General features: G+C 44.3%; 1 protein-coding gene across 1 annotated transcript; it reads right to left on the reverse strand.

Moving 5' to 3' along the window:
* Nucleotides 1–65: 65 nt before the first annotated feature.
* On the reverse strand, nt 66–18,982 carry CNMD (chondromodulin). Its single transcript, XM_033086566.2, has 7 exons — nt 18,877–18,982; nt 18,529–18,663; nt 16,045–16,185; nt 12,843–12,956; nt 10,096–10,249; nt 8,746–8,948; nt 66–6,441 (listed from the first exon to the last, which is right to left on the reverse strand). Exons 1-7 carry the CDS (start codon nt 18,946–18,948, stop codon nt 6,226–6,228), a joined length of 1,035 nt encoding a protein of 344 aa, XP_032942457.1. The 5' UTR covers nt 18,949–18,982; the 3' UTR covers nt 66–6,225.
* Nucleotides 18,983–21,334: the final 2,352 nt, after the last annotated feature.

Raw genomic sequence — 21,334 nt, forward strand, 5'->3', positions numbered from 1 at the left:
TCATTTTTAGTATTTTTTTGATAGGGGAATCACTTAGGGCATATAGGTAAGGATAAGGTAAGGATATGAATGTACTGCTTCAAAAGAAAAGCTGGCACACTTAGGAGCAGAATGTGCACTCGGTGAAGAGGATGAGATTACTATTCTTGATGCAGACAAAAAATACCCATTTTGGAGTCCTTCCACCTGTGTGATAGGTTGAACTGTAGTCACAGTCATGGAGGATGGCAAATTTGTTGTGACTGGAAATTTTTACAGAAAAGTAGGTCCTCTGTCTACCTTCTAGATTAAAAATAAATTTACCTGGAATCAAAGCCAGCAAACAGTTGCTTTAAGTTTTGTAATTTCTGAATACTAGAAACTGTTTAAAGAACAAAACTTGTATGTCCTTAGTTGTTTCCATCAGTGCAGCTTTATTGTCATGATCAAATTGTAAATAACAATAGAGAAAAATAATTGAGAATCTTTGTACTGTCTGTGCTTGTACTTCCCGAATACAAGTTTACGGGACCTAGAGAAGCTCAAATGCTGTCTGAATATGCTCCTGGGCACCTGGCTCGAGATGCCACTTCTTAAGCGAGGGGGTTGGACAGGGGCACTTCCAGGGGTGCCTTCCAGCCTCAGCCTTTCTGTGAGTCCATGAGAGATAAACTCAGAAAATTGTTCTAAACATGCCTTGTCTGTGTGCCACTGTCTCTTGGGAATTCAGAGATAGCCAAATGTTCTGTCATCATAGAAACACCATGAATTGCAAATACTGACAGCACCATGAAAGCCACTTCATTCCTTTCTAACCATTGGATACTGTTTGAAGTTTGCTATTTTCCTTGCTTTCCTAATTACATGGGGTTTTCCTAACTGTTTGTTATTCTGCCTGTTGTCTTTGTATTGGATGTGTTATTTTTCCACAGTGTCAGTTGGATGAGCTTGGTAAAGTAGAAAGGCTGTTAGAACAGGTGTTTTTAATAGGATGAGTGAAGTCTGCAGCTGTTAGGTATTAAATTATGATTGAAAATTAAAGAGGAAGGAAGGATATATTCTGTTCCTCCTGAAGAACAGGAACCTAGATTTTACAGTGATGCTAGGAAGGTGCAGTGGCTTTTTTCCCCTATTGTTACTATGCCTGTGCAGTAGAGAGATACTAAGAGTTTAAAATCTCATAAATGTAAAAAGAGTGAGGTTTTTTGGACCTAGACTGTGACTACAAGTCTTGATACAATTGCAGTTTCTTGATGCACTTAGATCATGCTTATCCTGCAGTGCAGATTGGACAGTGGTTTCTTCTGCATCACATCTGGCTTCAGAATTGATACACATTTTCCAAAGTTCAAATTTGATAACCTTCAGAATGGAATGTTACGCTGTTCTTTGAATGCAGTGAACCAAGGCGGATTGGATTTAGGAAGGGTTTTGTGTACCTTACCTCTTGACATTTCCTGAACAGTGTCTGCTTCTTGGAAGAGTTTCCCAAAGCATATACTTGGGATGTGTTTCAAATAAGATTTTTTTAGTTTTGGTGTGAGGCTTTTCTTGATCTTCAGAGAATTCTGAGTAGCTGGTTACTCGATATGTAGAGCATTTGCCTGTCCATATGGGATGCTAACATTGGAGCTGATTTGATTTGGACTAGGTACTTGAACTCTGTTCTCTCAGATAAGTGCTTTGCTGCTTTTTATTTATGCGCAAAAGCATTTCTTTCTTCTTAATGTAGAAGGAAGACAAAGTCTGAGTGCTTCACTTTGTCACAAAATTGGGTTCTTGTGTCTTGGCCAACCTTTCTTTATAAATGTCATTCAGAGTACTTAACAGAGCTTAGCAAAGGCTTGCTGTGGGGAAAAGCCTAGGTAAAAATCTTAAATAGAAATTAAAAAGTAATTTGTAGATGTTTTCTGCCAATCAAGTTGCTCTTACTTACTGAAGAGAACATAGCAGAGGTTCCTCTGTCACTTACTGAAAGACCATGGGAGTATTATGTCAGATAAACACAATATATTCTTGTATTAAGTGGGTACTGTTTCACTGCTTTGAGATTCAATTCACTTAGCTTAAGGCAAAAAGTAAAATAAAATGCATCGCTACTTAGGTGCTCTTGAGGCATATGTAATGCAAATATAATGCTTTAGCTTCAGGCTAAAACTTGCAGCAATCAAGTGGTAGAGCTCCCTGTCCATCTCAATCCTGTAAGCCAAGTTTGCAGGTCTAGACACAATTCCAGCATGTTACTGAGCACAGGCAGATAATCTGTGTGTGTTCCTCCTTCAAGTTTGTTAATCAATAATGGCAAGTCTTGTTGCCTTATAAGCAGAGGGGAATGTGTGGGGGGGGGAGAGGTGTTGGGTTTTTTGTTTGGAGGGGATTGGATTAAATAAGTAGGCAAAATTTCCTTAGAAAGCTGGGGGAAAGGTACTTCATGAACAGTGTATTTTGTTCTTGTTAAAACACAAACGAAACACACACAAAATCTTACCAGAAACTGTGGATAAGAGAATGCTAGCAGTAGCTTGAGCATTGAAAAGGGGCTCTGAAAAAAAATAGTGACAATGGGAATTTCCTTTGGGATGGAAGAGGGTGAGTGGAATATGTGGCAGCACACTGATAATGAGTTGGCTGGAGGAAGAGAACTGCCTGCAAGGAGAGAGTGGATGATGTTATAATTGTGTTCAAACCGCTTGAGGGCTTTTTTCCCAAGCCTTTTGGTCTTCTATAGATAGTAGTGTCTGGAAGACTGAGGCAGTTTGACCTCAGTGCTCTGATTTGTACTGATGCAAATACTGGAACAGGACAGCAAGATGAAATAGTTCCCATTTGAATACCATAGATGGGATTGCTCTCTGCTCCTGGGGAAGATGCCTGCTGCAGGTTAAGGCTGCCTCTCTCATCTTTGATATATGTGCTTGTGAAAGACCAGTTTGTAGATGTGTGTTTGTAAAAGGCCAGCTGAGGCTCTCAGAAGCAGAGGATTGTGCTCCTGGTTCAGTCTCTCTTTTGCCCTTTCTGAGCAGAGATTCTGTCTACCCAGACATGTCAATCAGCAATCAGTTCATTGACAACTGTAGTTTTATGCTTCACTACTTTTTTTTTTCCCCTGCACTGCATGGAACAAGTGATTCACTGAGACTTTATTGGAATTTTTTTGTGCTGCGGTAGGGGTGAAGTGTTACATGGGAGGAGAAGCCAGATCACCTTTCCATGCCTCCAAGCTTCTTTTTGCTTTTTACTGTAGATACAAGTAGAGGGTGATTGCTGTATGAAAAAGGACAGAGTTCATTTGTTTTAAGTGTGGAGAAAGGGAACTGTAGATTTAGAAAAAAGATTCTTCCTGCCTTCCCATCACTGACTTTCAATCTATTTAACCATATGGGATTTCTCCCTGTTTTCCATCTCTTTTTCAGCAGCCTGAATTTATCCCCTTTTTCTGCTCTAATCTGCTCTGCCATTCTAATCCTCCTAGTAAAATCACATGGGTAATTAAGGATAGTGGAACTGCAGTGCTGTGACAAACATCCTCCTACCTGTGGTGGGAGACACTATTGATGACAGACTCATTCCTCTTCTCCTTCCCTGAACTTTGGCCAAAGGAAAGCCTTCAGCTGTTTTCTGCTGTCCCAGGATCAGATTCAAGGAACACCCTGCCCCATACTTCCCCAAATGCTGACGTGTAACCTCATTAATGTGCCAAGGTATTGCACTTGTGGTGGCAATGAGAAACTTCAACACTGGTAGTAAATACTGTACAGTAGTGAAAGAATCACTGTGGAAGGTTAGATCTGGAGTCTGAGCTACAACTGCAGGGAATATCACAATATCTTTTCACACCATTGGCTTTTTGGTTTTACTGCTGTCCCTGTGTTGTCTCAGAACTTTTCCTTCAAAATCAGATGTTACACTGAAGTAGAATTTTTTTTCCAACCTTGCTGCAGCACAAGATCTTTACTTTTCTCTCTTTGTATCTGGTATGAAGGTAAATAGGAATTTACTTGTTTGAAGCTTGAGTTGGAGAAGGAATTTTGTTGCCTATGTTTTGGAAATAGATAAATGTTATGGCCGCTGGGGCTTTTGTGGCATGGTATGTAGATGTGTTCTTGAGGTGTACATGCCATATGTGACAGCTCTATATCCATGAGCTGGATGCTTTTTTTGCTTTTTTAGATGCTTTGTGACTCCCTATAGGAAGCAAATGATGACAAGCTTTTGTTAAGGAAGAATTAATTTTGTTAAGTATGTGTAGACGTGGAAATCACCTACAAGGAAGTTGTTTTTGTGTCTTCGAAAGAAGGCTGTTTCTTTTGTTGGGGGACACAGGGAGAAGCAGATGACAGGTTGCCTCAAGATGCAGAAGAGAGCAACAGTCTAGTTCAGACATAGAGTTGCATTTCTCTCTTTACCCTCCAGTGTTTCACTTGCTGATGCCCTTCTTTTCCTCCTCAGACAGTTCTTGAATGAGTATGTGAAAAAATTGTTACACCTTCTACATTGAAAAAAGCACAGAAAGCAACTGGGGTTTTTTAATGTGTGTGTTTAATCTGCAGTAAAAAAAAAGGAAAACTGACTTTTCTAAGCATATGATAGACGTGCTTCTAAAACAGCATAATGATCAAGGTCATCTTCAGTTTAAAAAGCAGAAACTCAAATTTAACAGGCCTTGAAATCCCACTTTAAGAAGTTTATAATTTAAATATTTCAAAGCAAGCCTGTCCTTCAGATTAAGGGAAGGTGAAGTTTATACTAAAAAGCTACAATAGAACAAAATACTGAATTCTATTCTCATCTTATTCTCATTTAACACTTTGCTCTTTAGATATGGAGTTTAGCATTCCACATGAGGTTGTCTTTATTTTCTTTAAGCCATGATTACGTCAAGTTAATTCCTCTTTTCTGTGTGTCATGCAGTGTTAATAACATTACTGGGCTTGCAACATCTCAAGAGCTGTTTAGTCACAAAAAATGAATGCTCCAGAAAGCAACCCTTAAGAAAAATCGAACCATTTTGTTAATAAAGATGATGTAGATGACTCCATAAACTCAGTGGTAGGGTTCTGGATGCATAGTATGGCTAAAGGCGGTGTAATACTGTTATTTTTGTTTTTCAAGGCTAGAAATACGAAGTTGTTCCACCTTTGAGTGCTTCAGCTTAGTACCTTCCTTGGAGATTTAATGTGTAATGGGATCAATCCAAATAATTGCTGAGTTTGCCTCAACAAAAAGGGAGAGATGAGAAAGGAAATGGGGAAAGAAAAAGGCTTTTTTTCCCCCCCCTCCCTTGTGGTAACCAGAAAAGAGTTTCTCTTTTGGGGAAGGGATGGGATCTTCAGCAAAGCTAAAGGTACTGGTGTGAATGGTTGCTATCCATGTGAAATAAAGAGGGTTGTAATCTCGTGTCAAAAGTGTCTAGTTCAAGGATTTATAATAACAGTGGCTGTTGTAGATTCCAAAGGGTCTTGAGACTCCTTGGTCTGCAATTGCATGTAAATACTTTTGCTGTAGTAGCTGGATAGCAGATACTTGTTAGACACTACAGTGGTATCATGGATACAGGATTCTTGATACTGGGGCTTCTTTGATGTTGGGATGTGTGAAGGGTTTTGATTCTGCAGCCACTCACGTTCCCTTCCACAGCCCCTTTTCCTGCTGTTTGTTTCCGATTTAGCACAATGTGTGCTTTCTCGTGTCCCCTGGAGCAGCTTTGTGGGAAAGGTATGCTGTAATTGGTTTATAACCATTCATAATGACCTGGCAACTCTGAATAGCAACAAGGAGCAACTTAACTTGGGATTTATTTAAGTAAGCTACATAGATTAAAGGCACTCCCAAGTGTACAAGTTGAGCTAGTTGCTTAATTGGACATAAATTTTCACATACAGCTTGGAAAGAGAGGAGTTTGTTTTGAAAGGCTGAATTTATATGTATGGGCAAGCTTCTGGATTGCTAAACCAATTGTGAGCAAAGTTTAATATTGTCTTTTTTTGGGATGTCTGCTTTTTAATTCAAGAAGTGCTACTATACCCTTGCCTCTTGTAAAACTAATGGAATATTAACTTGAGATTTTAATTTGCAGTTGGAGTATTGGACCTTGCTTTTGTTGTAGAAAAACAAGCTCTGATTTTATAAGGCTGGATTGGTACCGCTGCTTTGGTTTTAGTCTTTTACCAGTTCATTGTTTTCCTGCTTATTTTGTCAAGGCTCCAGTTTTGGTTTTTTGGTTTTTTTTTTGGTCAAGGGATTTTCTCAGACAACGCCCATGATTCGAGCAACCCACCAGCTACAGGGCATGATGATGCGGCAGGCGGTGCGGCAGCCCTGGTAGTTGTAAGGCCAGGGGTGGTAGCCCATGAGGGGCTCGCAGATCCGCTGGCACTGGGTGTAACTTCGCCGGCACTCAATGCAGCACACGCCCAGGTGATCCAGCATGGGGTCAAAAGCCATCCCTTCACCTTCCAGCTGCTGGAATGTAAAATATTACGTGTCATCCTCGTGCTCTCATTCTCACAGAACAGCAGAATACATCCATGCTCCTGTTAACCCCACAAAGGGTAAGACCTGCAGCCTTGGGCCTGTGGAAGTTGACAGAACTCCCACTAAGGGACCCATGCATCTCTCTATTATTTTTCCTTTTGTCTTGCTCTCTTTGGCAGAAGTGTAGAATTGGTGCAATCACCCTTGTAAAATGGAAAGAACAACAGGCAGCTCTAACTTCATTATTTTTATTCTACAGTCCTTGCAAAAGCTCCAGCAACAGTGTAAGCTCCTCCCAAAGTTTAAATATTAGTGATGGAAAAGATTTCAAGATAGTTACCTGAATATTTCATGAAGGTGAGAATTCCTGAAATATATTATGTGGTTTTTATGATTAGTTTTAGTTACTCTATTTTAATGTTTTTTACAGCATTTTTAGGAAACTAGTCCCCTGCAATTTTCTGAGATTTGGTTCTTGTCTCTCAGTCTGGTTCCTTCCCACCCACCTCACAACATTAAGGTGCATTGTGGACAGTGAGAATTCTTCCTGCTCTGTAGCTGACAGTAAGAAGTTAAATGGAGCAAAGCACGCACAAAATACCTAAAAGACTTTTCAAAATTCCTTTCCTCATTTCTGGGGAAAAAAAGATAACTGATTATTCTGCTTTTGGAAACTTGGGTTGTTCTTTGCCCATTGGTGTTATTTCAAGAAAAGCAGCAGTAATGCACAAATGCTGAACTACCAGTCAGCTTTTTACCTAAGCATTTTTCATTCATTTTCAAAAAGTAGCAGCACAACAAAAAAAGTGACACAGAAAGGTGCCCGCCCCTGTCTGGCTTATTCAGGACACTAGTGACAGCTGGGTGTTTTTAGGGACCCCAGCAACTCCTTCCCAGTCCTGAGAGCTGGAAAGATGTTTTCTTGGTCAGGATTCATCCTTGAATTCAGATACCTGCACCTGAGCTCATCGTCGAGGCTCCACTTACAGTGAGTAAATAGCTTTAGGGAGGATTCATTTAATCCTTCAGGAAAGACCTGGAGCATGATTAATGGTCTTTGTCAGTCCAGTGACTCAGTCTCTAAGAAAGCCTAGCAAAGGCATTGGTGCAGGAGCTGTTGGTGAAGGGGAATCCTGCCCTGCAGGCTGAGGTAAGTCTGATGGCTGCATCTTCTGGCCGTTCTCCATTTGGCCCAGCTGCCCTCTGGCTGGAAGAGCAGATTTGTGGCAGTTGTTCTGCTTCCAGAGGCAGGGCAGCTCAGACCTCATGGAGATGGTCACGTTAGTAGCTGTGAGGAGAAGCTACATTCCAGTGCCACTGCTGTTTTACTGACCTCGTGAGAGAGTCGATTTAGATCCACTTTATTTGGAGTGATTAATTTAAGTTTAATTAAGGGATGTCAACTCGGCAGAATGCTGTCACAGTATAATGATCTCCTGCTGTTGCATAAATGTCAAGTCAAAGCTGGGACTTACTTCCAAAGCAGGAGGCATTTATCTTGTGACAGTGTTGTATTAAAATGACTTACTCCTGCTGCACCAAATGGTGGGTGTAAATTGTCTGGCGCTGGTGCAGCAGACTGGAAGGTGCCTCCTGCATAGCCAGTGTTCCTGCAGTGTGGCAGAGGTGTTGGGACACAGCAGGGTGGCTCCTCTGCTCTTTCTGAGGGCTGCTGCTTCTTGAAGGGTGAGAACAAGTTTTACAACAGTCATTCTCCACCCACTGCTGCTGTCTCAAAACAGATTCTCTGTCAGATTCTTGCCAGTCTAGGGTTGCTTATCCTCATAGAGAAGAGGCTGAGAAAGAAGTTTGTTTAGTTGGACCTTTATCTCTTTGTATCCAGACACTTCTGATATTCTCCCCGGTAGCAGTCATGTCTGGTGCTAATTTGAGAGCAAAGCCTGTTTCTAGCTACTGGAGTCTCTTCACATAGTACATGATCGAGACCAGCTTTGGGTTGTTTCTAGAAGATGCTACCTTTGTCAGATCTCCAGTGGTGATTCCAGGTGGATCTGGAAACCCCAAAAAGCAACTTAAGGCATCAACTTGCCTTAACCTTGTAACCTCAAGCACTTGTGCTTGTTTCAGACTAAAATCTAATGAAAATTGGGAGAAGAGGACAGGGAATACATTTTTGAGCTTCTTAGTTGTTTTACCAGTCTGTTACTTCCTAGAAAAGCTGAATAAGCAAAGACTGTGCAGTTAAAAAAAAAAAAAAAGCTTCGCATTACCAGTGCTACCTGCCCAACACAGTCCCAGGCTCTGAAGGAAGATTACAATGCAAATACTTACATTGTATGGGTTGTCTGGATTAAATGTTTGATCAGTTTCTTGTCCCATTGGTCTGGTTTCATTACCCTGGTGGCCAAGCTCTTGGGTCAGCTGCACAGTGCGTGACCTGGGGTTTACTTCTTCAGAAGCAGCTTCCAAGTCTTCCTCATCAAAGTTTGATTCTGATTGGCGCTTGTTTCTCTTCATTTCTCTCCTTTGGATATCTGAAGAAATAATCACCAGAGGACAGTCTTACCTTGAGTGTGTCCTTGTAGCAACCTAATATTGCTTTAAATATTAATAAAAGGAGAGGATGAAGGGCAGAAAGCCAAAACTGTGCCTTGGCAAACTTGACTTGCGTTGCCAGGAGAGCTGCCTGCCTTCCTATATTGTCTCTGCAACCAATACCAGTATGATTGCCTTTCCCCCCTCCCTCCTCTCCTTGAGGCAAAATGCGTGTGAGGAGATTTGCTGGGGTTTTTTTCACCCAGCCTGTGGCCACTGATACTAACCCAGCAGCAGTTTCCAGCCCTAGCAAGACCAGCTGTACATATCTCGCATTTAAAAAATGCTTTTATGGCAGGATGGTGCCCTGCTCTCAAGGACATCTGGTTCTGGGCAGCTTTGATACTGCTTTTTTGTTGCCCAGTGGGATCTGCCAAGATCATGAGGAAAGCGGAAAATATTGGTAGCTCGGATCCACAGGTGCTCTAAAATGTGGTAATTGTTTCACACATGGTGTCCCACTCAAGTGTTCTGGTATTAACTTGACCAAGGAGGAATAAGTATTTTTTTGAGCCTTCTCTCCTCCTAGGCCTGGAAGTTACCTGGAGGAGTACTGTCTTGCTGGTGACTCCTGAACACCTTTGCAAAGCTTGCTTATGGGCCCCAAGTTCAGAGCTGGGACTACCCCAAGGTCTCATAAACCATTCACCAGCTGGCTGGCTTAAAGCATCTTCCTTCCACTCCACTGAATTCCTCTGGGGAAGCAGGGTAGAAAACAGGACAGGCTGTGGTCCCCAATTCCTGGTCAGTGTTTCTGCTATTTGGTGTCAGCTGCCTGCACATTTGGGGGGCTAGTTTAAACTGCTGTCTTGTCTTTAGAAGGCGGCTGACCTCTCTGGAAATGTTTAATCTCCTAGCAAGTCACCCACTTGGGCTATGCAAATTGTCTGAGTAAATACAAGGATGGAGAATATCTAGGGGATAAACTCCAAACCCACAGTGTTGGCATAAGCCCAGAAAGGTGTGGGCAAGAGAGGAAAGGAGTCTGGTTTCGCAGATGTGCTAGTTTCAGTAGCAAACCTGATGTAGGGAAGGCATTTAGATGAAGGGAGGGATAACATACTTTTCAAATAAAAGAAACGTTACCTTTGGGATATGTTGGTTGCAGCCAGAAAATTGGAAGATCCCTGCAAAGCTCTAAAATTTTGGGGCTTAGGAAGCTGTTATGCTTGATAGGCTCATCTGCAGCCACCCAGATAAGGGAGTTTTTGTCAAATCTCACAGGCATGATTTCATCTTCCTGCAAATAGAAGAGCATAAATCCTTTGCTGCTCAGTGAGCAGTCATGTGCCTGCTTGCTGTTAATTCTTGAGCACCAAACTGTGTATAATTATCCACTGCAACTAATACCAAGCATCCTTCTATGTCATGAATGTGCTGAGGGAAAGCCTGGGGAAAGGCTGCCACCACTGAAATGAAGGGCAAAGTCACTGTCAGCTTTGCTGGGGCTATGATTTCACTCCTGGAAAGCTTCTGCCCCATGCATGAGGGCTGGGGGTATCAGATCTTTCAGCCCAAAGCACTGGAATTTCAGGTGGTGGAAACCAAAGATCAACCTTCAGCAAAGCAGCAATGAAATACCAGCAAACCCAAGCCCCTCATTTTTCTTATGCCCTCTTCTCATACTCCCAATATATGACTGTATTTACAATGTGTGTAGGGAGGGTGAGGGGTGGAATCTTGTTCAAAAGTTTTAGAGAGGATTATAGCTCGAGAGCTGCTCCAGCTTCAAGTCAATGTGATCGGTCTGATTAAAGGTCTTGTTTGGTAAAAGCAATTCAATTGACCAAAAGCTTGAAGTGCAAGTTAAAGGAGCCTGCCTTTTTGAAGTGTACCCTGCAGGTTTTTGGTTCATATCTTCAAAGTAATGTAGGAAAATGCCAGTGATTGATTCTTTAAAGTTGTTAGTTCAAAGTATTATTTTACATAAAATGTGTAAGTATTTTATAGCAACGGTGAAATATTAAAAGAAAACTAACTTTTGAATCATGAAAACCAGCATGATTTCAAAGTTAAAATTCTAAATTGCTTTCATAAAAGTCATCGAGACTTGTTATATAACTGACTAGATCAATTTATTCCCTTGAGTTGTTGTTTCTTTAGTGTGTTCATTGATTTATTTTGTAGGTCTCAAGTCATTTAAGTTTGCTATCCAATCTGTATACTGCTCTTTATTTATATTCTCTCACTAAAGCTTTTATCAACATCAGAAATATCAGAGTCTAATTTTCAGAAATAAAAATGTCCTTTGTTTCTGTTTGAAATGATCCTGGCTTGTGAGCAGCCAGAACTTGGGTATCTATAAAACTCATATTACTCAACATTTTTTGGAGATAGTGTTGTTATGATGCCCATTGTAGGAAAACAGCATGGGCATACTTTCTCCTAAATACTTCCATATCAGAGATGACTCGGCCCAGAAAAATAAATATGACTTTGACATTCCTGTAGTACATCTGGCCTGGAAAATCGAGTGACAGGGAAATGTTAGTATCTTAGTGGTAGCATTAAGTCACCTGCTTGGTGCATGCAATTCAATGCAACAGTCACATAGGTGATGCATCTTTGGAGAAGGTGCACAAAAAACAGGATAAGGAAATAGTTTTACTGTCACTAGGTAGAATTAGAAATAATGTTTTGATTATCTAGGATAATGTCTTCAGGTCTGTGACTTTGTTTTTACAGAAAGATGAAAAATTCCAACTTTGACTTCAAGCAATAGTGCTAATTACGTCAAGGCCAGCTGCCTTTAAAATAAAGCAAGACAGGAAACATGGAGCTGTCTCTCTGGAATTCATGCAAATTCTCTTTCCCATCATGGGGAAAATCCTGCCAGCTTCAGGAGGCTTTGTAACATTTGCCAGCCTTTCTGATTCTATTAGGAGAGATCTTTTTCCCCTTCATTCCAAAGCAGATGCTCAGTAGTCACAGCACTACTGCAGGGAGGTGCAGCCTTAACAGCGCCTCTCCCAGCTAATTGTATCTGCCTTTATTCTCCCAGGAGCAGAGCAAACCCAGGGAAAGGGGCTGTGGATTTCCTGTGCTCTCCTGCCGGTCACCGAGCCCCCAGCAGCACCCAGGCTGAGCTGGACTCATGTCACTGGAGCCACTCCTGTGTGAGCAATGAGTTTGGGGGTCTCAGCTCTAGGAAACTCAGGCTTTGAGCACATAAAGCAATTGGCTTTTTGGGCAAATGTGAGGAGGTTGGGTGGTATCTGGGTGAGAACTGAAGTTTCTGTGCTGGTTTGATGCAAATTCTGTGAAATTTATTAACATGTAGAGTTGTATGCTAAGAAGGCAAAGCCATATTTTTTAAAATATTTCTTCTGAGTTAATTTTTGCCATGTTTTCCACAATTGCCTTTTACTGACAGAGTGATGGAGTTCATGCTTCTGCTCAAGAGCATTGATAGAAATCTCCTGGGATCTACCACAGTCTTCTTTTGCATTGACTAAAGCAGCTGCTTCTTCCATGCCCTTCCTTCCAGCCTTGTGCACAGCCTTGTCTCAGGCAGGTGCTCTTGTCGTGGAGGTCTCCTGTGGATCTGGAAATCAGTCTGTGGCTTCCCCACTCACTAATCTGCAGCCTCTCACAATGTCCCTGGACACAGTGACATGTCTGACACCAATCTTGTTTTTCTTACCTTTTTTTACCCTTTCATTCCTTGTAAATGTCCAGTCAATGAATCCTCAGCTATCCTACCCCTACATTCAACAAACCTACCACGAGCCTGAGTGGCTTTCAAATGCCGTTTTTATTTGTACTTAAGTACCTCCTTTAGGCTGTCTCTATACAAAGATTAGTTTAAAAAAACCCAACAACTGACCCCTTACCAGCTCAGATGAGAGGCTTGCTTTAATCATAGCATCAACTTCAGGGATGTGAGCTTTCGGCTGAGCTTTGATATAACACTTTTCTCCTTCAGCAAAACGGATCCCAGTTATGCCCTGCAAAATCAGAAGGCAGGGAGTTGTGCACAGCCCTCCAGCTCCTCACCACCCCCAAGAAAGTGCCACTGAATTTTCAGTCTGGAGGTTAATCTTACTCAAAACCAGAAGCAATAAAACACTCTTCATCATTGTAGCTTCACAATTTTGGTCAAATTGATCTAGAAGTTTTTGCTTGATTTCTGAAAGTGGGGGGGTGTTTTATGTAAGTGCTTCCATAAAGGCTGTAGGCTACTTGGAGTAACTCTGTAAAGGGAAGTAGTTGACATGATTTGAACTGTAACTTAGCACCTAACGTAGGCAGTCTTGAAATTGTGTTAGCTGGGGATGTGGTACCCTTGTGACACAGTTTTACAAAAATGTGGGGGCACCTTGGTTCAGTTTGTACAAATAAGTGACTGTGACAGCAAGGGGAAGTTTGTGATGGGCAGTTTGGTGCAGAAATCTGTGTGTGGAACTTTTTCTGGCCTGCTAGGGTGCAATGCAATTGCATAAACCACAGATGTCTAGTTTTAAGCAAGAGAACAAGCAAGTCTCCTGCAAGTCCTGGGATGTACCTTCCAGCCCTGTGCCAGAACCCCTTTGCCACTGTCTGTAGTTTCTATGTTTCTACTGTAGGTTTTTGGGTATCCATAAAAGAGCTGTCTTCTACATTATAAATTTAGATACCTTGTTGTAAATGGCAAAACTTCTGTGTTCTTCATGTGGTTGCACAAGCTCCAGTGAACCACCTAAATATAATTACCTAATGCCCTTTAAGTTGTGCTGGTTTTCTGCTGGGCCTCTAGCTGCTAGGAGAAAGGGGTGTGGGTGTCAGTATGACCACCCCCCTCATCTGCCTTGAAGGAGTATCTTGGATGTCTTCGTGTGCAGTTTGGGGTGCCACAATATAAGAAAAACATTAAACTGTTAGAGAGCATCCTAAGGAGGGCAGTGAGGATGGTGAAGGGCCTCGAGGGGAGGCTGTGTGAGGATCGGCTGAGGTCCCTTGGTCTGTTCGGCCTGGAGGAGACTGAGGGGAGCCCTCACTGCAGTCACAGCTCCCTGTGAGGGGAGAGGAGGGACAGGCACTGATCTCTGCTCTGTGCTGACCATTGACAGCACCCCAGGGAATGGCCTGAAGCTGTGTCAAGGGAGGTTTGGATTGGATATCAGGAAAAGGTTCTTCAGCCAGAGGGTGTTTGGGCACTGGAGCAGGGAATGGTCACAGCACCAGCCTGGCAGAGACCAAGAAGCATTTGGACAATGCTCTCAGGCACAGGTTGTGTCATTTTGGGATGTGCTGCGCCAGGAGTTGGACTCGATGATCCCTGTGGGTCCCTTTCAACTCAGTGTGGAACTCGCTTCCAACGAGTGTGATCTCGTGCACCATGAGATGGATGCTGTTGGGGCACCTAAACCACATCCTATGTGTCTGCAGGTCCTGTGTAGCCAGACACACCCCCTTCAAAACAAAATTCCTACAAAAAGAAATGAGAGAGGGAATGGCTATACAAGGATGGGTGCATTGGGACATAAGGCTTTGTAGTGTACCAAGTGTGCTAGAAATACCCTAATATTGCCAAATCCAAGCCTTCTCTGACCATGCAGTCAATTCCAGCAGAGCCAGTCAATCCAAAACTGCTAATGTAAACACCAGCAGTTTTTACTGCTAATGTAAATAAATGGAGACTTGGAAGCACATGTCTTCGGTTGCTTTCTCCTTTGTGTGCATTCTTGGCAGAAAACCCAAGTGGCATCATCCCTTTTCTGAGGTTGTCCCTGGCCCTCTGTAATTACAAGCAGGCACTGTCCCTGGGAGGTTCCTTTAGCTGGTTGGTGTTATAAGCTGATTCGTGACCTGGCTGTGACAGGCAGGATCTCGCCAGCAACACACATGGAGGCAAAATGAATTCAGCATCTCTCCAGAGCACTGGTGCTTTTGTGCAGATGTGAAATGGCAAAGGCAAACGAGAAGAGCTTGCTGTGGATGCTCTTACTCAGCTGCTAATAATGTTGCTATGGTGATGCTAATGAGAGTTTCATAAAGGCAGAACCACAGCTGTTGGGAAAGTTGGGGTCCAGCATGTCCTGGCACAGATTTGTCTGTTCTTGCTGAAAAGCCAACGAGCTGGATTTCCTTGCCTTTCTAGATCCAGCAAGGGAAAGGTGGCTGCTCCAGAGGCAAAGATGCTTCCTAGCAGCAGCATCTTTATTTTAGGTGCTTCTTAGACTTAGAGACTACTTAACTCTGAGAACCTGAGTTTGCACTTGAGAACATTTAACTACAGGGTCTGGGCTGTAAATGGGTTTCTACAGGGTCATGTAGATGTGCCTTAGTAGCTCAGGGCAGCTTGGAGACCCACTTCATCCGAGCTGCTGAGCTCTGCTTAGGTTTGGCATCTGTTAGTGCAGGCTCTGTACTGAGCAGCCACAAGTTGCTGGGGTGCCCAACTGTGTTTGCTGTCAGCCCAAGTGGCCCAGCAACTGGCATTTGGTGCGTGGATGCATGAACTGTGCGTAATGCCTCCATCCTCTGCCATGGGGATGAACCCAGGCCAAGCCATGGAGAGCAGCTCCCATAGACTTTGACCTCAGGGCAAAGGAAGCTCCCCAAAGCAAGCACTTTAGACTGGTCTCTCCTTGGTGTCTCCTTGGCTTACTGTGTAGACCCTACACTCCTCAAACAGGGATGTTTGGGGGACGTGTTTTTACCAGTTCAAAACACACGAAATCATGCGAGGGTTGTGTCACAGCCTGACGGAATGTTTTTCTAGTAAGACCCCAAGGTCACATGTCTCAGTTCTGCTCAGTGATTTGAACATGCAAAGTATTTACATGGAGCCAAACCTGATGCAGCCTAATCCACACCACTTCCCGAAGTGGTACCTGGCATGGCTGGTCTCCAAAAAGCACTTAAGATTTTTATTTTGGAGGAAACTGCCTGTCTCCCTGTGAAAGAAAGCCAGGAGAGCAAAAATGTTTGTGTGGATGGCTGGAGGCTGGAACCTGAGACCGACTGGGATAGAGAAGTCAGGGCAGAACAAGGTATCCTTAGCAGTCCAGCTCTGGAGTGTGTTACATAAAGGACAAGAGTGGCACTACTTACGATCTGAAAATCATGGACTTCAACAGCCTCTTCACTCCCACTTCCTGTTTTGAATGTCTCTAAGTTGTTTCCAGCATCTATTTCCATTGATCCATCTTGTACTTTTCCATTAATGCTCATAGTATAGTGAACGTTGTACACCTGGAATCAATAAAAGAGCAGTAGCACATGCCAGTAATTACTTACTGCCTTCCTCCTACCCCAGGCAATGGGTCAATCTGACTCTCATATCCGTATTTAGCTCCTAAATTTTGCTGCTGCAGGCATTTGATAACCCTCCAACACTGCACTACTTCAGCATTGGGGCAGCCAGCCCTGAGAAGTTGTTCAGTCTCCATCCTTGCAAGTTTTGAAGGCCTGACTGGATAAAGCCCTGAGCAACCACCTCTGACCCCACAGCTGTTCCTGCTCTGAGCATCAGGTAGGACCAGAGACCCGACATCCCCCTTCCAGGACGTGCTTATAGTTTTACTTCAAAAACAATGTGGGGTGAGTCAACACCCATGTTCACTCTCACCTAAAAACCTTCTTCTAGGACATTTTAGGAATTGCTTGTTATGCTGACATGATTCCCAAAGGACAGCAGGCGTGAATGTCCTGCTGAAGGAGCCAACCCCTGTTTATCTCTTAGGAAGTTCTGCTGAGGCACAGGAAAACAGGTTCCTCTTGAATACGAACACACTTCCCAGCTTGTAATGGATGTGAACTTTGTTTAAATTGGATGTGAAGTTGTATAGACTCGTATTTTCCTTGTCAGCGTATTTGCCCTTATCCTATTTTCAATGAGGAGAACTACAGCGTGGTTTGTATTTGCTGGAAGACCACAATCTGTGGAGGGGTTTTGTGATTCTCTTGTGCAGCTCTGTTAAAAGTGCTGCACAAGCAGTTTATTTTGGGTCTTAAAAAAGCCTTTACAGCATTTTTAATGAAAAATCTACACTGACAGCTAGAGATAAATTTCTTCTTCTCTCACCTTCACTCCGGGAAGTCTAAGGTGCTAAGGATTTATGGTTCCTCAGTTATACACAGCCACTCCCATATTTCTGCTTTCTAGGACTCCTGTTGAACGTGGTACATAAAACCAGACCAGTGTAAATGGTCTCCCCCTGATAGGGGCTGAGCTAGAGTTGAGACTTTGATACTGTCAGGGAAGAATTTAAAGACATAAAATAAAACCCAGGATTTAAAAATAGCCTTAGGTTTTTTTAAATTAATGACTCTGGATATATTTTTGCAGTTGCTTTCTAAACATTTGCAAGTCAAGTGCAGCTTTCTGAGTTTGAAGACAGCTTGGAAAAATAACTCTCAGCTTTCCCAGTGTCTTCACCTAGATATCAACTTTGAAGCTTAATGAAAACTGTAAATGTGACATATTTTGTATGGCTGAATTTAGACAACAGAAGCATTAAAAAAGGGAAGCATTGTCCTGTACTCCACAAATGCACCCACCTGCTCAGAGCTGAAAGCACATCCCTTGCCTGTGTCACCACCTGCATGTCTCTCCCTTTTCAAAAGCCTAGAGAAGCACATGGTCCTTGCAGCAGGTCTTGCAGGTCCTGTCTTTTTCCTGTAAAACCTTATACTTTTCTTTCTGATTATCTGAATTGTCCCTGTGTGTAGGGATGTATCTCACAGGGCCACCTTTGCTCTGGCTGCTGGAATTCACACAAGGCTCTCCTTGATGAGGGCTGGCATGTGGCCGGAGGCAGTACAAAACTTCTTCCAAAGTAAACTCAAGGGTACCAATTTAATTTATGGAGAAAGTTACATTCATGTATGTACCATCATGTTTCAAATATATTTTAAACACAAATTCTGTGTAAACAGAAAGAAAAGTTAACCTGTAATCATGTTCTAATGCTCTGAAGTGTGGGTCTTTAGCTTATCGCCAGCTTCTCAGTTTCATTCTTTGCATAAAGCATTACTTATGGACCCCAGAAACTGTAAATAATACAACTTAACTTTAAAAATTGCTCCACAGCTGCAAACCTAAGTGTATGCACAGTCATACAAAGCACCAGAACTAATGGTGCCTGTTAATGGGTTCATTAATAGCATTACATACTTGAGGGTCCAGGTAGAATCTGGACCGAGAACGCAGATGGCTGTGAAAAAAGAATTTACACATTTCAATGCTGTTTTTGTCCTGAGATCTGGAGTATGCCCAGCATGTGAATCCCTGGGGACTTGTTGGGGTATGAGTTCAGTGAGGATTTGTGAGCAAAAATCAATGTAGAGTCTGTGCTCTCAAAGATGTGTTTCGTATTCGCTAATAAATGTGCTTCCAGGAAGCTCCATCCACACAGCCACCAAAGACCGTGATTATGGCTTTGGGCTTTTAGGTGTTTGAGATTTTTGAAAGCACGGAAAAAAACCTACAGGTCTGCTTAAAGACCTCTTTATAGAGCAGGCGAGAAGCGCTTCCAGCCCGAGCCTCTCCGTAGGTGCGAGAGCTGCCCGCCCACCCGGGCCCGCCGCGCTCACCTGCCGCTCCGTGGCTTTCCAGAAGTAGAAGGCGCCGATGGCCCCGGCCAGCAGCAGGAGAGCCCCGGCGATCAGCACGGCGGCCCCGGCCTTCAGCAGCCGGCCCGGCCCGGGCGGCGCGGCCGCCGCGTACGCCTGCGGAGAGAGGGGTGGGAGCGGGCAGGGACCCCCAGCCCGGGACCCCGACCGGACCCGTTTTGTCCCGACCCGTCCCGTTCCATCGCCACCTGTCCCGACCCCACCCGTTCCCTACCGTCCGACCCGCTCGGTCCCGTTCCACCCTAACCCATGCCCACACGTTGTCCCGATCCCACCCTGTCCCGCCCGGTGCCTGCCGGCAGCACTCACGGGGGGCAGGCACAGCTCCACATCGTCGGGCCCCACTCGGGCGATGGGCACCTTCTCGGAGCCCCCTGCCATGGCTGCGGCGGGAGGGAGAGCAGTCCGGGCTCGACCCCGGCCCCGGCCCCGGCGGGGCTGCACCGCCCCGGCCCGCCCCGCTCCAGCGCCGGGCCCGGCCCGCGGGCAGGGCGGCACCGCCCCGTCCCGGCCACAATGAGCCCCTTCAGCTGCGCGGCAGCGGCCGGGCTCCGGGGGCTGTGCCTGCTGCCCCATCGCCGTCCCCCCCAGCCCACGCCTCGTCTCCAGCTCCGAGCACGGGTCGGGACACGGGGCTCTAGGGGACACGCAGCCCCCGCACGCCGTGGCGGAGAGAAGGGGTGCCCCGTCAGATAGAAGGCCGTCATAAAAAAAACAAAACAAAACAAAAACCAGCTTTTAAAATAGAACAACGTGTTAACTGATTTTTTACACTTGCCACAGGAATTCTCAGGCGCTGGAGCTGACAGGCTGCTGGTCGGTGGCTGCTCCACAAAACACCTCGCTGACTGGCACAAGCCAACAGCCTCCGGCTGAGCCCCACGTCCAGGCTGGGCACAACCTAGGAAAGGGAGCAGCGAGCCCGGGCCTGCTGCAGGCTGAGTGGGGGCAAAGTGAAGGGGTAATTAAATGTTTTCGTGTAATAAGGATACTTTGCACTGTTATTCCTGAAGCGGATATATCCCTAGGATTTCTTCTGTTTCCTGTTGTTCACCATGCTCAGCTGGGCTTTTTTTTTTAGTATCTGAGGTATGGTAGGATCATAAAATTTGGGTGGAAGCAATATTTGTCTACATCTGTTGGCTCATTCTAATATTGTACATGGCAAGCTTCTAAGGACTACAACTGGCTGTGTATCTATCCATGTGTCTGTCCATGTTTGTGTTTCCTTCACGCCCCTTATGGATGTCCTGCCTGTACATACATGCACATGCATGTGTCTGTGTGTGCATGCTTTGATGCTGGAAAATAAACTGTTCTGGACCCCTTTGGTGGTGTCAAACACAAAGCACAGCATCCTTTGTAAGGCTGGAAATAGAGACACAAACACCAAAAGGAGTGTGATGGGAGGGTGGGTCTGAGTTGTGACCCATCCTACCCTGCCCTTCTTGCTCAGTGGCTCAGCCCCAGTTACCCAGACAGGCAGCAGTTGGGGGGGGTTCATCTGGTGGGACTCTGCCATCACACTCCAAGCAGGGCCTACACTAACCAGCCCTGCTGCAGCAACATTTTTTTTCAAAGTATGTGTCTCTATTTATACTTCTCTTCCCCCTTCTTCTCCATTTTTCTTGTCTGGCAGGTTGTTCAGTTGTTACACTCTACTGTCATGTCCACCCCATCTTAGAATTTTTGGGATCTTGATAGTGGAAGCCAGCTGATGACCTTGTCACACCATGGCTCATCCCATGAAAGGAAAGTCTGGCCCCCACTGTTAATTACCTACACCTGACTCTCCTCTGTGCCCCACTCCATAGCAGCAAAAATCTTTGTTTGTCCATGTCTGAATCCCCTTAACTGACTTAACCAGTAGTTGAAAACCCATCATCAAGCGCTGCAAAAGCAGATAAAACTCAGGCTCTCCTGACCACCTTGTTTGCTTGCTTGGGGACTGAATGCCAGACACATACGATTCCCATTTTCCTCCCCTTCAACCTAAATTCATCTTTTCCGTCGATTACTGTCGTTAACGATCAGACCTTCAACCAAAATTTAACGGGCATAGTTGCTGCTGAAAATAAACACAATCACAGCTCATTAAATCAAAACCAAAGCCCACTGTGCAACTTCCTAAACTAGGACATATTCCAACCCGCTCTTGAATGACATACTGTGGTAGTTCAGGCTAATAATAAGATTATGATCCTCTTCATTAGCAAGTATTTTGTTACACCAAAAATCTCGTGAATGGATATGTCTATCTTGGCAAAATGTGAGAATCCCAGCCTTTGATCTCAAACCTTCATTTAGCATCACTGCTTTAAAAAGACAGATTTATTTTAAGGCCCCTGTGCTTGTCTTCCATGGGAAAATGTGCCAGGGAAGGAGTGCTTGCCCAGGAAGAGCTGCTGCTCACTGGGGTTCAGCTTGTTTGAGCTGCTTCCCTGAGACTAAGGAGAGGAAGCTGCTCTCCCTCCCATCCTGGCAGGAATCTGAGTGCCCAGTGGCTCCTTTCTAGGGAGGTGACTGGAAGGACAGTGGGAGGCTGAGCTGTTTTGTCTTGCAAAAGTGTGGCTGATGCTGCCCTGACAAGGATTGTTAGCAAAGACACTACCAGTGCAAGAATGAATAGGTGGACCTCTGTGCTGGATATTCACGGAGGGGCCTTCATTCCAGTGCTGTGGAGTGAAATGCAATATCCCCCCGGAGCAAAAAGAGAGGGTCACAAGGCTCACCCCCACCCTACTGACGGGGCAGCAGTGGCCCTGGC

This window comes from Catharus ustulatus, chromosome 2 (genome assembly GCF_009819885.2).
Source record: "Catharus ustulatus isolate bCatUst1 chromosome 2, bCatUst1.pri.v2, whole genome shotgun sequence".
In the NCBI taxonomy this organism is placed as follows: domain Eukaryota; kingdom Metazoa; phylum Chordata; class Aves; order Passeriformes; family Turdidae; genus Catharus; species Catharus ustulatus.